Here is an 11,773-nt window from a genome sequence, read left to right as displayed (position 1 = left end):
TTGATCAGTCAGAGGATGAATTGAGTCAAAACTATTTGCTTCAAAATCTCCTTTTTATTATTTATTATTAGTGTTTTTACACATTTTCACTGAAAAAAAGAAAATACAGTGTTACACACTGACATCATAACATAAAGTGCAACAAGTTTCTTTTCACTAAAACTACTGTGTAGAAGTCTCCAAGTAACCATGACAACATAATGACGGCATTGTAACAACTGTAAGTGAGAACATTAATGATAAATCACCCTGAGTTACTGATAATGCACAAAAATAAGAACAAATAATTTCTCCTATTGTATCAGTTTAAACACTGATCTGAACAGATTATATGAAAATAAAATGTCTGTGAATACATAAATATTGCAGGTATTACACACTGCCATCATAAAATCAAGAAACCATTGCAACAAATTGAAAGCATTGTAACCACTGAAATATTGCACAAATACACAACAATATTAATTAAATAAATAAATAAATCTATTTAAAATCAGCACCAAAAAAATCTCAATATACTGTGAAATCATTTTTTTTTCACACCCCTATTGTTGACCAGTAGTTTAACTAGATCCACTCAGCATGGAATAAATAAAAAACAGGGTTTTACATGTATTGTAATGGTAGAAAACAACCTGAACTGGAGTGGGTACAGAAAGAATGAACACAATTATCTCACTAACAATGTGATTTTATTACCAATAAAGCAAGCTGTGGTTTCTGTAGGGGGTCAATGAACTAATGTAACTAAAAGACTCACGACCCAACAGTATTCAGGTCAAATATCTGATGAAACGGTTCATATGAGTTCACTTTAACTTTATTCTATACAAAAATACAAAGACTGTTTTTCTTTCTTCAACGATTTACTTTAGGAACGCCACGTCTGGGATCTTTCCCGCCGTCTGAAACAGAAACAGTTGCTACTTTAGACATCAGCACATTTAAACCATGACGTGGATTGTTTAGAGTCGTGTCACCTTTAACTGAGTGAAGATTTGTGCTGCTTTGTTCAAGTCCCACTCGTTATCCTGCAGACACCTGCAACACACAGACAGTGTTTACCAGTGAGCTGTGACATTCATCCCAGTCTGGTAGACGGCATTAGGAGAGGACACCTACTTCAGGGACCATTCCAGCTTCATGCCTGACTTCAGGGAGAAGGTGCTGAGCATCTCCTGCTGTGGGGCAGTGAGGGTGGGCACTGGGCTGGAGGAAGGGGTCGGGGCAGGCGCCACAAAAGCTCTGCTGATCTGCTCCGTTGTAGCCATTCTGATGAAGAGCTGGTCGTTGATGATGCACAAACTGTTCAAGTATGAACGAGGACCACAGGGTTCAAAGGTTAGAGACTTTCTATGGTGTTAATATTACAGTGTTATAGGGCCACACCAAACATATTGTTACCTACATATGTGTAGAACTGTACATATAGAACTGTAACATGGTTTATCAGTTTAGCATTAAACTATAATTGACAATTTTGATAGAATTTTCATGGCAATTACAATTAAATAGTCAATTATCTGAACTCAATTACAATATAATCATGATTATGACAGCAAGAGATCTTTTAAAATTACAATTACAATTATGGCATAATTGTAATTATCAAATAAGCAATTACAATTATAATTGACCCCAACCCTGATTATATTGTGCTACAATACAAACAGATGTTGGTTTGATATATTTGTTAAAAGTTGTTTGTTATAATTATCATTATTATTATAATTATTGATATGAGAAATAAATATGGTAAATTGGAATATTTTGAGATTATATTATTTAATATTTATTACTGCACAAAAGTACTGAAAAGTGGTATCGTTGAGTACCGATACTGATTTACGAGTACCAAGTATCGGTTTAAATGTGAAAGGTGCCCATCCCTAGTAATCTCTACAATAACAATGGTTGTTGTGTAAAAGCATTATGGTTTATCATTTTCTTTTATGGACAAATAAACATACATTAGGTAAATATAGGAATACACAGAAAACACACGTGGTGAAACAGTATTTACTGACATGAAATTGAACACGCAACCGTTTGTTCATTCCAGTCATACTAGTGGAGGCAAGCCTTATCTGAAGCTACAGCTGCCAATCAGCACTTTGGTTTTAAGTGTGTAACCTACCCAGAATTCACTGCTGGAACTGTGATGAAAACTCTGGAGAAGGCCCTTGTAGATTCTTTAGATTTATCATCTACAACAACTGAAAAACCACAAAAAACCCAGGAAAGCGTTAGTGAGCAACAGATGAGTTGCAGTGGATCTTCTTAAAACCATGACGACTAAGATACTGACCTTCTTTGAAGACTCCGCCCACTGTGAATGACAGCAGCGTATTCTGTGAAAACAAAGCAGTTTGGCTGAGTGTGAACAACACAAATGATGTAACTCAGTGTGTGGCAGATCAGACGTGAACTCACTGTGTAGGCGTTTACGTCCACGGTGAAAGAGGTGATGTCATGCTGAGTTTTTGGCAGCTCGTTGAGGAGCGCCACCACATTCAGCCGTTTGTGCTTTAGCAGATGGAAACGCATCGCTAGGGCAGGTGAAAACAAGACAAACATCAGGTGGGCTCCATCATTACTAGGGTTGGGTATCAGTTACTACTCGCTACTTTTTCAACGCTTCTGGTGCTAAATCATTACTTTAAACTAACTTCAAAATCTCAAAATGCCCTTTTATTTCCAGAGCCAAATTTAACACATTTAACTAAACAAATAAACTATTATTAGATCAAATTCACATCAGGGTTTCCCACACATTCATTTATTTATGGCGGATAATGTCATGCACCTTCTTTTAGGCCATGTTTTGTGCATGTGCTACGGTTAAAAATGAGGCCATTGATCAATGATCTGAGCAGCGGCACCGACGTCATGTGTATCAAGTAATGTGTGACACCAAAATCTTTGTTCTTATTGGACCCTTTTACTAGCGTTTCCATGGGAACTGGTCCCACACTTGTTCCAGGTTTCGGTACCCAACCCTAATCATTACAAGTCATACGTTCACTTCAGGAGAACTTACTGGAGTCTTTGGTCCTCTTCAGGTTTCTACTGTCTTTGAAATATTCTCTCAGACCGCTCCTGAAAAACAAAGCCAGAACAAAAAAATCAGCACCACTCAAAGAAAACGTAGCCATTTAATCAAAGTTATACACCTGTGTGTGTGTGTGTGTGTGTGTGTGTGTGCGTGTGCGTGTGCGTGTGCGTGTGCGTGTGTGTGTGTGTATGTGTGTGTGTGTGTGTGTGTGTGTGTGTGTGTGTGTGTGTGTCCTTACCTTGATGGATTCTGGACGTTGTACGGTGTTGTTAGTGATAATAATGCGTCATCATGGTAGGCCCCCAGCAGTGACTGTCTGTCTCCAGAGTCGTACACACTGTAGTACCTGTGAAACAAACAAAACACACTCTGCATATCAACACCAATCACTGATGTCATTTCCTACTTATTGTTAGAAACGCTGTGAAGCGACATAGAGAAAAGTGTTAGAAACTCACTGTTGCAAAAAGCGCTGAATGTAGACTTTAGCGTCATCAGAGCCAAAGCAGCTTCCCTGTGTGATCACATGGTCAACATTTAGCAGGAGAAATGAGACGTTCATTACAGAAAAGGCTTGAATCTAAAAATATAGTGGCTTCTATATTCTTGTACTTTGACAAGTGACGTTTTGAACACAACAGACACAGACAATTCAGCATCACACTGACTAACCTTGCAAGGTGGGAGAGTGGTGGGTGTTTCCACATCAAAGCCAATATGTGGGGGGAGGTCATTTCCATCCTGATGAGGGACAATACACAGTTTAGTACAAGTTGGAAAACATCAGTTCATTTGGTGATTATCTGGTGTTATTTGAAACACGACTGACACTGGCCATAACATTATCCTTAAAAACCACTGGACCAAAACACAAACTAAACTCAAGGTACCAGAACAAAGCCAATCTGTGACCTCTGAACTAATCTGGTTGGTCCAAGTGGATAAAAAAAACTCAAACTAAATGAACCAGTAATAATAAATATATAGTGACTGGTACATCATACTCAGGTCTGAAGCTGTGGAACTCATTATCCACAGAATTTAAAACCATATCTGAGTTTAAAATGTTCACTTCTAGGGTTTAGTCTTGGCTGAAAACAAACCAAAGTAAATAACACTGAGTCTGTGTGAATGTATGTGGGATCGTGTGTGTATGTGTGTGATTGTAAAAAGTTTTATACAAATGTTGTATTAATGTATTTTATTATTGTAAATTGTGTAAAAAGGCCCAATCAGGGACATGAGCTGTGAATTAGCATTAGCTAGAAGCTCTTTATGCGTCACATCAGCTGTAAACCTTTATTGTAATTATGTTGATTGCATCGTCTCTGAAAAATAAATAAATAAATATTTGGGGGAAACAAAACTACTTAATTATTTGAAGATTTTACATCTTGTAAACAAGTACAATATACTGTACTTATAGCTGCTAGATATGATCTTTTTATTTTTTAAATTAGATAAAGACATACTGTAGACCTTAGATTAATATATGTTAGATCACTCTAAATGTAAAAGGTTGAAATTGTTGCTTGAAAGTTGATTTCATTCTTATCAGGATTTCTTGCGTTCTTCCCACAGGCAAGGAAGACAGTGGTGGTTTGACTCCATTTATGTTCTGGTTTGTCCCCGTGACATCACATCACTACGTGAGGCATTCAATTTCAGCTGGATATATAGAACTTTCTGTGTAAGCCCCAAAATACACTTCTCCCACTGTTTTGCCACAACGTTCAGTCTGTGAAAACACCAGAATTGTGTTGAGAAGTCTATTTGACAGAGTTTTTAGGGACAAATGAGAAATCATGATAAGAATTAAGAACACCTCTATCCTTCCATCTATGGGACTCCACATCCCACAATGCAATGCACAAAACTCAGAACAAACTTTCAAGCTGCAATTTCAACCTTTCTATTATTTTATCGTGCAATTGATCTTTGAGTCATAGATCTATGGAGGCCTACACCATGTCTTTTATCTGATAGATAATTATTGTTCCCAGCAGCTTTAACACAACTGATAATTGACAAAATGACATTAAACACTAAGGTCCTCTAGTATCAAAACTATGCTGGTAGAAATGAAGACTGAGTGACCATAAACTGCTGATGAATGAATGAGTGAGTAGACCTACCAACTTCAGAAGCTGGGGAAACTTCTGGCACACAGCACTGGTATGGAAACAAAATTGAAAAGCAGAGAAATTAGTATGAGAATTCATCTTCGTCATTGTTGAATATACGCTAACATACATGACCATGTCCCACGTTCACCTGAATGCCCACCCTGGAGTGTACTTACCAGCAGGTATACTCACCCTCTGCCCCATTTTGGTGATACACACAGATTTGACGTAGCAAAGCAACATATACACAAACACGGTCTACCAGTTTGAGCTGAAAACTGCCAAACAAACGTTTTTTTCTAAAGAGAGAAGTGATGCGCTACTGGGAGAGGTGGTTACCACCAGTCTGGTCTTAACTCCTCCCCACTCTGGTGAAGATGCAGGGCAACCAACGAGTCACTGTCACTCAAAAACAAAACAGAGTCTTGGTGAAAAAAATATCAAGTACATTTTAAGTGCATTGTTAGACCCTGTGATTTAACACAGCCATACACAAAGCACTTTTCTCAATTTGGACATTGTTGGGTCTTCCTTTGTTTACAAGTTCTCCATCAACTGAGGGAAAATTCAGTCATTCATTAGGAACAAAAACACACAACAGCAGGTTTGACACACGTTGGTTGCATGCTGTGGGAAACTCAGATATAAGACGTTGGATTAGTAGAAACTGCCTTCGTTAAAGAAATCATTAAAACATCAATTTTGGATCAAGAAAACTGACCTGACGTATGAAGATGGGTCTTTGAAAAGGTCACAGAGAGGGTTTCTGACCAGCCACAGCTCCACCAGTTTCAGCCCCTTCAACTTGTCCAGCTCATGTTCGCTTTTCAGCTGAGGAACAAACAGGAAGCCGGTAGGCGTCAACACATGAACCTTCAACACTACTACACAAACATGACAATGAAAGCCTTGGAGCGGCCAGTCTCACGTCGTTGTGTGAAAGGTTCAGGGCCTTCAGATGAGGCACTTTGGTCACAAGCTCGCTGAGTTCATCCAGTCTCTGGATGCAGTTGTGACTGAGATTCAAGCTTGTCAACTGCAAAGAAAACATTGATTTCATTAGATCTGGACTTCACTTTGATGATCTAACTTTTAAAGTATCCACAGTATATGAAGATACACAGATTGTTGCTGATTGTCGTACGACCGTTACCTGAGGAATGTTTTCTTCAATGATCTTAATGACGGCCTCCATGTTTGTTTTCCTGTTTAAAGCCACTTTAATATTCTGGGAGACCAAGTCTGTTTCAAAGTAAACATGAAAGTTTCAACATTCACGTCCACTTATGAAAGAATCCACAAGGTAATATTTCATCATGAACAACACAATTCAGAAGATTTAAAACATTTTAAGAAAAAATAATAATAATAATAATACATTATGAAACCAACTGTAATCAATGAATAATAATTCTAACCACAAAAATGTAAACTGTATATAAAAGTATCACCTGGTGCTTCCAGCCTGTTAACCCAGTAACACATGCCATTTAGATTGTGTTTTAAAAAACAGTGATTGATAAATATTTCCACTATATAAAACAACACATCCCCAATAAAAGGTGTTTTCTTTGAGATGTCAAAGGAAGTGGCCAACATTGTGATTAATCTAATGCCAAAAGAGGTGGTGTGGTTACCTGGGTCTGTGTGAATACTGGTCAGATCCAAAGCTTGCTGTGAGCCATCAAAACGTTTTGACATGCATTGCTAGAAAAGAGAAGAAAAAACATCTTTAAAACAGTTCAAAAACATTCTTTTAAATCAGGGATGCTCATAGTTAACTATTTAACCATTAACAGACAACAACTTTGACCAATTAATGCTAACATACTACTTTCTGCAAGTCCTAAAAAACAAGATGTACCATTGTATGTACTATATTGTATGGATATTAACATTTGGCTATGGTATTATTATTTAAAATAACTCAAAATGTCCAGTAAATTCCTATACATAATTCCCATGAAAAGTTTCTATTTTAGAATATTCCCAATCTTAAATTCCTTTGAACATTTACTGGAAATCTTCCACCTCTTTGCAACCCTAATTGTGTCACACCAAATTTAACACATTTAACTAAACAAATAAACTATTAGTAGATCAAATTCACATCAGGGTGAAATTCACTCCCAGGTATTTGAACTCCTCCACAATGTCCACACTGACCCCCTGGATGATTTGTTATCACTGACCTTCAGATGCTCCAATTCTTCAACCTTCAGATTAGGGAAGAGGAAGTTGGGGGGATCACTGCGCTTGATGTGTACCACCACCTTGAGGAACATCAGTCAAGAAAAAAAACATCACAAACTAATGAGTGAAAACAGTAATGTAGAGCCTGTGAGAACATTTAGCAAACAATTCACTAAATGCAAAGAATACATTTATCAGTAAACATTGTTCACTGTGAGATGCACTGGACAAACACTGAGACCCAGTTGGTGGTTTTGACTGTAGTTTTCTAAGAAATCCTTGGTCATTTTTAAGTATTCAGAAACATTTGTAATTGGTGTTTTCAAACTGAAGATCCTGAAGCTCAGTTTTCAAGCCATTTGCATGAAAAAAGTAATAAAAAAACATTTCTCATAAAGGCAGGTGTACGTGAGCTCAAGGCTGATAACAGATAACACAAAGTTCTCATAGAAGTGAGTTTGTGTTTCCAGTTGTCACCACAAACGTACCTTATAGCCATCACAGTCTGTGACCTTGCGAGAACACTTGCGCAGGGCACTGGCAGTAGTGAAATCATCAACGTAGAAATGAACGTTATTGTGGTCGTCATGATACTAGTAAATAGAAAAAATGCAATTAAAACATAGCATTTAGGTGATTGTTAGAGATATAAAAAGTATTAGTGATTATCACAAGTAAATAAAATAAAGGAAAAAGTGTTCAAACTCACTGTAATAATCAACGTATACAAAGGATGATAAATACAATGATAAAGCAAAGGCATTTCCTCCATACATCTCAAGTGATAAACAACATCTTTTTTATCTCAATCACTTATTAGTAAATGATCAAATCCTGCCAACACTCACCTGAATAGGAGTGTAAGGGATGGAGCAGATGTCCTGTAGAGCTGGCACTAACCACTTCTTGTCATACTTTTTGCCGTGAGGAATCTGTTGACAAGGCAAACAAATGGGGATCCTGTTAGACCAATCACAAAGCAGATTAACCAGATGTGAGTGTGAGTGTGAGCTTACACACCGTGATTTTGAACCAGCCTGTTCGGCTTCTAGTTCCTCCTCTGAAAGCTCCTCTCCCTCCTCCTCTGCCACCTCCACCTTTGCCTTGTCGCCAATCTCTGTCCATACGACCGTCTCCTTTGCAAAATTCTCTCCCATAAGGATTGCTGAACAAGACAAAATAATACTAATGATGATGATTTCTGTACAAGAGCAAAAGGCAAGTGACCAAACAGTTCTAAGGATTGTGGGTTTTCATGGAAAGTCTTTTCTGGTTGTAATGAGCCTTCTGTCATCTGCTGCTATCTGGTCTCTGAAGAATACTGCACAGTTATATCTAATTCTAATCCAATTTGAATTAGGTTCATTTAAACTAAGTTGGTCAAAACGTAATCATTAAACCTGATCAGATTCAGTAAACCATTGATGCCTGAGAGGAAATATAGTGACATTAATGCTGTTCTCATACATATTTATATGACCTCTAAATAATTAAAAAGGAGCACTCAGAATAATCCATGTCACTACAACTTATATCTACCTTTTATTGTATCTTATTTTATTTTTGACATACGTTTTTGTTTATTATGAGTTTTTTTATTTACCAGTATTTATTTTGTTTCCTCACATCAGTTAAAAACTAATATTTTCTTTAGGAAATGATAAAAATTTCTAAAAAAAACTAAATTTCAAAAATGTATTTCATTTACAATGTATGAATTGAATGTTGTTTCAGGAATACCATGCCATTCTTAGAAAGACAACATTTAATGAAAGTCAACACTTACTATCTTGGCTGAGAACTGCTGTCCTGAGAGCTGTCACTCATGGTAACATCTCGATCAATGACAAGCCTGGACAAGAGTCCAGGTCCTCCAAATCCACCATGGTGGTTCCCCCGCTGCCGGTCTCTGCGGAACGACGACCCCTTGTAGGGGCCTCGGTGTTTGCGAACATGTAGGGGTGCAATTCTGTGATTGTCCTCTGTAAAAGAAAATCCACATCATTAACCTATAATTTTAGTGAGTTTAGTACACATGCATAACCATAAATGCAATGTTACTAATAATAACAAAATTAATTCTTTCAGTTTTTGGTCTTAGTTTTTTTTCATTTTTGGTTTTGGCCAAGAATTTTCCTATAGCACGGTGCATCTCTATGCTTTGTCTTGGATTGTACAATGTGCAGTAAAATTGTATTTTTGTACCAGCATTCAGTTGCCATAAAAAATACTAAAATTATAAATTTACGGTTATAATTATATAATGAAATATTTTAATAAATGAATTGAATAAGCAAATTTAGTCAGTGAAATTAAATGAATCCGTGTGGTTAAATGTTGGTATATGTAGGGCTTAACTAACAACCAAAGATAAAGCAAATGTGTAATGTGCATAAACAGGTATTTTAATGTGAACCTTTTGACATTTGGAGACCAGGTGTAGTGGACATCAGGTCTGGTTCTGTTCACTCTGACAGTGTTTTTGGGGTTTTGTTTATAGATCGGGCCCTATTGTCCCCACAAAAATAAAATGAGTTTAAACCCCACAAACTAGAACAACCGTTACCCTGTGCTTTGTCTCAGAGCTCAGTGCACAAACCAAGCTATCCGCCTTCATAACTAATGCTGAGATATTACAGAACCTAAAAGGATCCATAGATTGCAGGTACAGTGTAGTTTGGCACATGGTTTACATGTATTTAGACAATATACCAGCTGTGTACAGTGACTCCATGACACTATTCCCAGCTCTGCTGACCTCCCTCCTCATTTTGAAGTCAAATTCCTCTAAAGAAAATCAGCAAATGTTTAATATTAAAGCTGAGCTCCACAGAAGTCTCTTACCGTTGAAATACGCCATGTTCCTGTGACCGTGTTGTTTTTAAAAAAACAAAAAGTCGGTCGAACAGTCCGTGGAAAAATAAGTTCTTATTAATCCGAAAACAAAGTATAAAATCCAACAGAAAGACTAATTCACACTGTATCAATGTATGTGAAAGATGGCTGCGATATACAGCTGAAACGTTAGCATGTAACGACTTCTGCTGTAAAGATGAGAGGATTGGGCTACTTCCTGTTTACTCAAGTCAACTGTCAGTGCCCAATCCTTACAACGCATGCGCATAGACACGTCACTTCCTGATATGCTGGGACGTGATATTTGAATGTAAACAGACCATACGATGTTTTATTTTTTTTTAAATTTCAATAGTACACAATTAAATATGTGACTGTTTTTTGTTATATATATATAAAATAGAAAAAAGAAATAAAAAATTAAAATATATAAATATCTTTACAGTTCACATGTAAATATGCGACTGTTTTTAATTAATTTTAAAAAAAAAGACAAAAAGGAACAAAAACGGATTAAACAGAAAATACAACATTGACAATCAAAAACCAAACATCGAATAAAAAACAAAATAAATCAGAATTTACTCAAAACATAAATATCGAATGATTTTTAAGAGCAAGATTTCAACCTTTTAAATAGTACAATGGAAGCATGTAATTATTGAGAATTAAAAAACCTCATTCAAAATGGAGAATTACTATTATATTAATTTTTATTATCATTATTATACGATGGAGCATTGTAGTCAATAAAAAAAAAAAAAATCCGTTTTCCCAATTAATATTTTTTTAAATCCGTTTTCCGAATTAATATTTTTTTTTAAATCCGTTTTCCGAAATAATATTTTTTTAAAATCTGTTTTCCGAATTAATACTTTTTTTTTTAAATCCGTTTTCCAAAATAATGTTTTGTTTGTTTTTAATCTGTTTTCCGAATTAATTAATTTTTCCTGTGGGGATTATCTCGTAATTTTTTTTTAAACACAGACTGGTTCCGGGTCAGAGTTCATCACAATGGCGTCATCCACAGCGCTGGATATTCATCCATTCATTGATTTTTACTTTTCGAGTTAGAATATAAAGATATTAAAGATTTGCAGTTGGCACAACTTTAACATTAGTGACGGACAGGTGAAGAGGATACTTTAGTTCAAGAGGACACAGTCGTCGTAAAGCATACTCGGAGGTTGGAGTCCTGGTTGAATTCATTAGCAACAACTACAATACTACGGGCAACTTCACATATACCGGTGGATAATATTATTATTCATGATGCATTGGATTTTATTTGGTGCTTTTCATAAACACTCAAAGCGCTTTACACTGATGTGCATCATTCTTTCACTCCACACACAGTGGTGGTAAGCTACTATTGTAGCCACAGCTGCCCTGGAGCAGACTGACAGAAGTGAGGCTACCATAGTGAACTATCGATCCCTCTGACCCACCACCAACACTCACTCACACACTACATTACTACAATGGATTGTACATGGACTTGAAAAGGTTCTATTAGAGTTTTTCAGCTTTTCCTCGTCCCTAC

General features: G+C 36.5%; 1 protein-coding gene across 1 annotated transcript; it reads right to left on the bottom strand.

Annotated features, from left to right (window-relative positions):
* Nucleotides 1-675: 675 nt before the first annotated feature.
* On the bottom strand, nucleotides 676-10,483 carry LOC114458294 (nuclear RNA export factor 1-like). The gene is made up of 21 exons (XM_028440691.1): nucleotides 10,219-10,483; nucleotides 9,161-9,356; nucleotides 8,395-8,539; nucleotides 8,223-8,306; nucleotides 7,863-7,967; nucleotides 7,374-7,454; nucleotides 6,819-6,888; nucleotides 6,335-6,423; nucleotides 6,110-6,217; nucleotides 5,903-6,012; nucleotides 5,191-5,227; nucleotides 3,728-3,796; nucleotides 3,514-3,569; nucleotides 3,294-3,401; nucleotides 3,041-3,099; nucleotides 2,434-2,549; nucleotides 2,309-2,351; nucleotides 2,138-2,216; nucleotides 1,123-1,305; nucleotides 981-1,041; nucleotides 676-905 (listed from the first exon to the last, which is right to left on the bottom strand). The coding sequence occupies exons 1-21, from the start codon at nucleotides 10,232-10,234 to the stop codon at nucleotides 867-869; spliced, it is 1,854 nt and encodes a 617-aa protein (XP_028296492.1). The 5' UTR covers nucleotides 10,235-10,483; the 3' UTR covers nucleotides 676-866.
* Between the last annotated feature and the right edge of the window lie 1,290 nt (nucleotides 10,484-11,773).

The sequence above is a fragment of the Gouania willdenowi genome, assembly GCF_900634775.1.
Source record: "Gouania willdenowi chromosome 24 unlocalized genomic scaffold, fGouWil2.1 scaffold_320_arrow_ctg1, whole genome shotgun sequence".
Taxonomy (NCBI): domain Eukaryota; kingdom Metazoa; phylum Chordata; class Actinopteri; order Blenniiformes; family Gobiesocidae; genus Gouania; species Gouania willdenowi.
The sequence above is the reverse complement of the archived record's forward strand: the minus strand, read 5'-3'. Positions and strand labels throughout refer to the sequence as shown.

What these genes read in the sequence shown, in the direction of transcription:
- LOC114458294 (XM_028440691.1), bottom strand. An exon ending in CCACTCTCCCACCTTGCAAG is followed by an intron (nt 3,570 to 3,727) that starts GTTAGTCAGTGT and finishes GTGATCACACAG; the next exon opens with GGAAGCTGCTTTGGCTCTGA. An exon ending in GAAGAGGACCAAAGACTCCA is followed by an intron (nt 2,550 to 3,040) that starts GTAAGTTCTCCT and finishes CACCTGCCCTAG; the next exon opens with CGATGCGTTTCCATCTGCTA.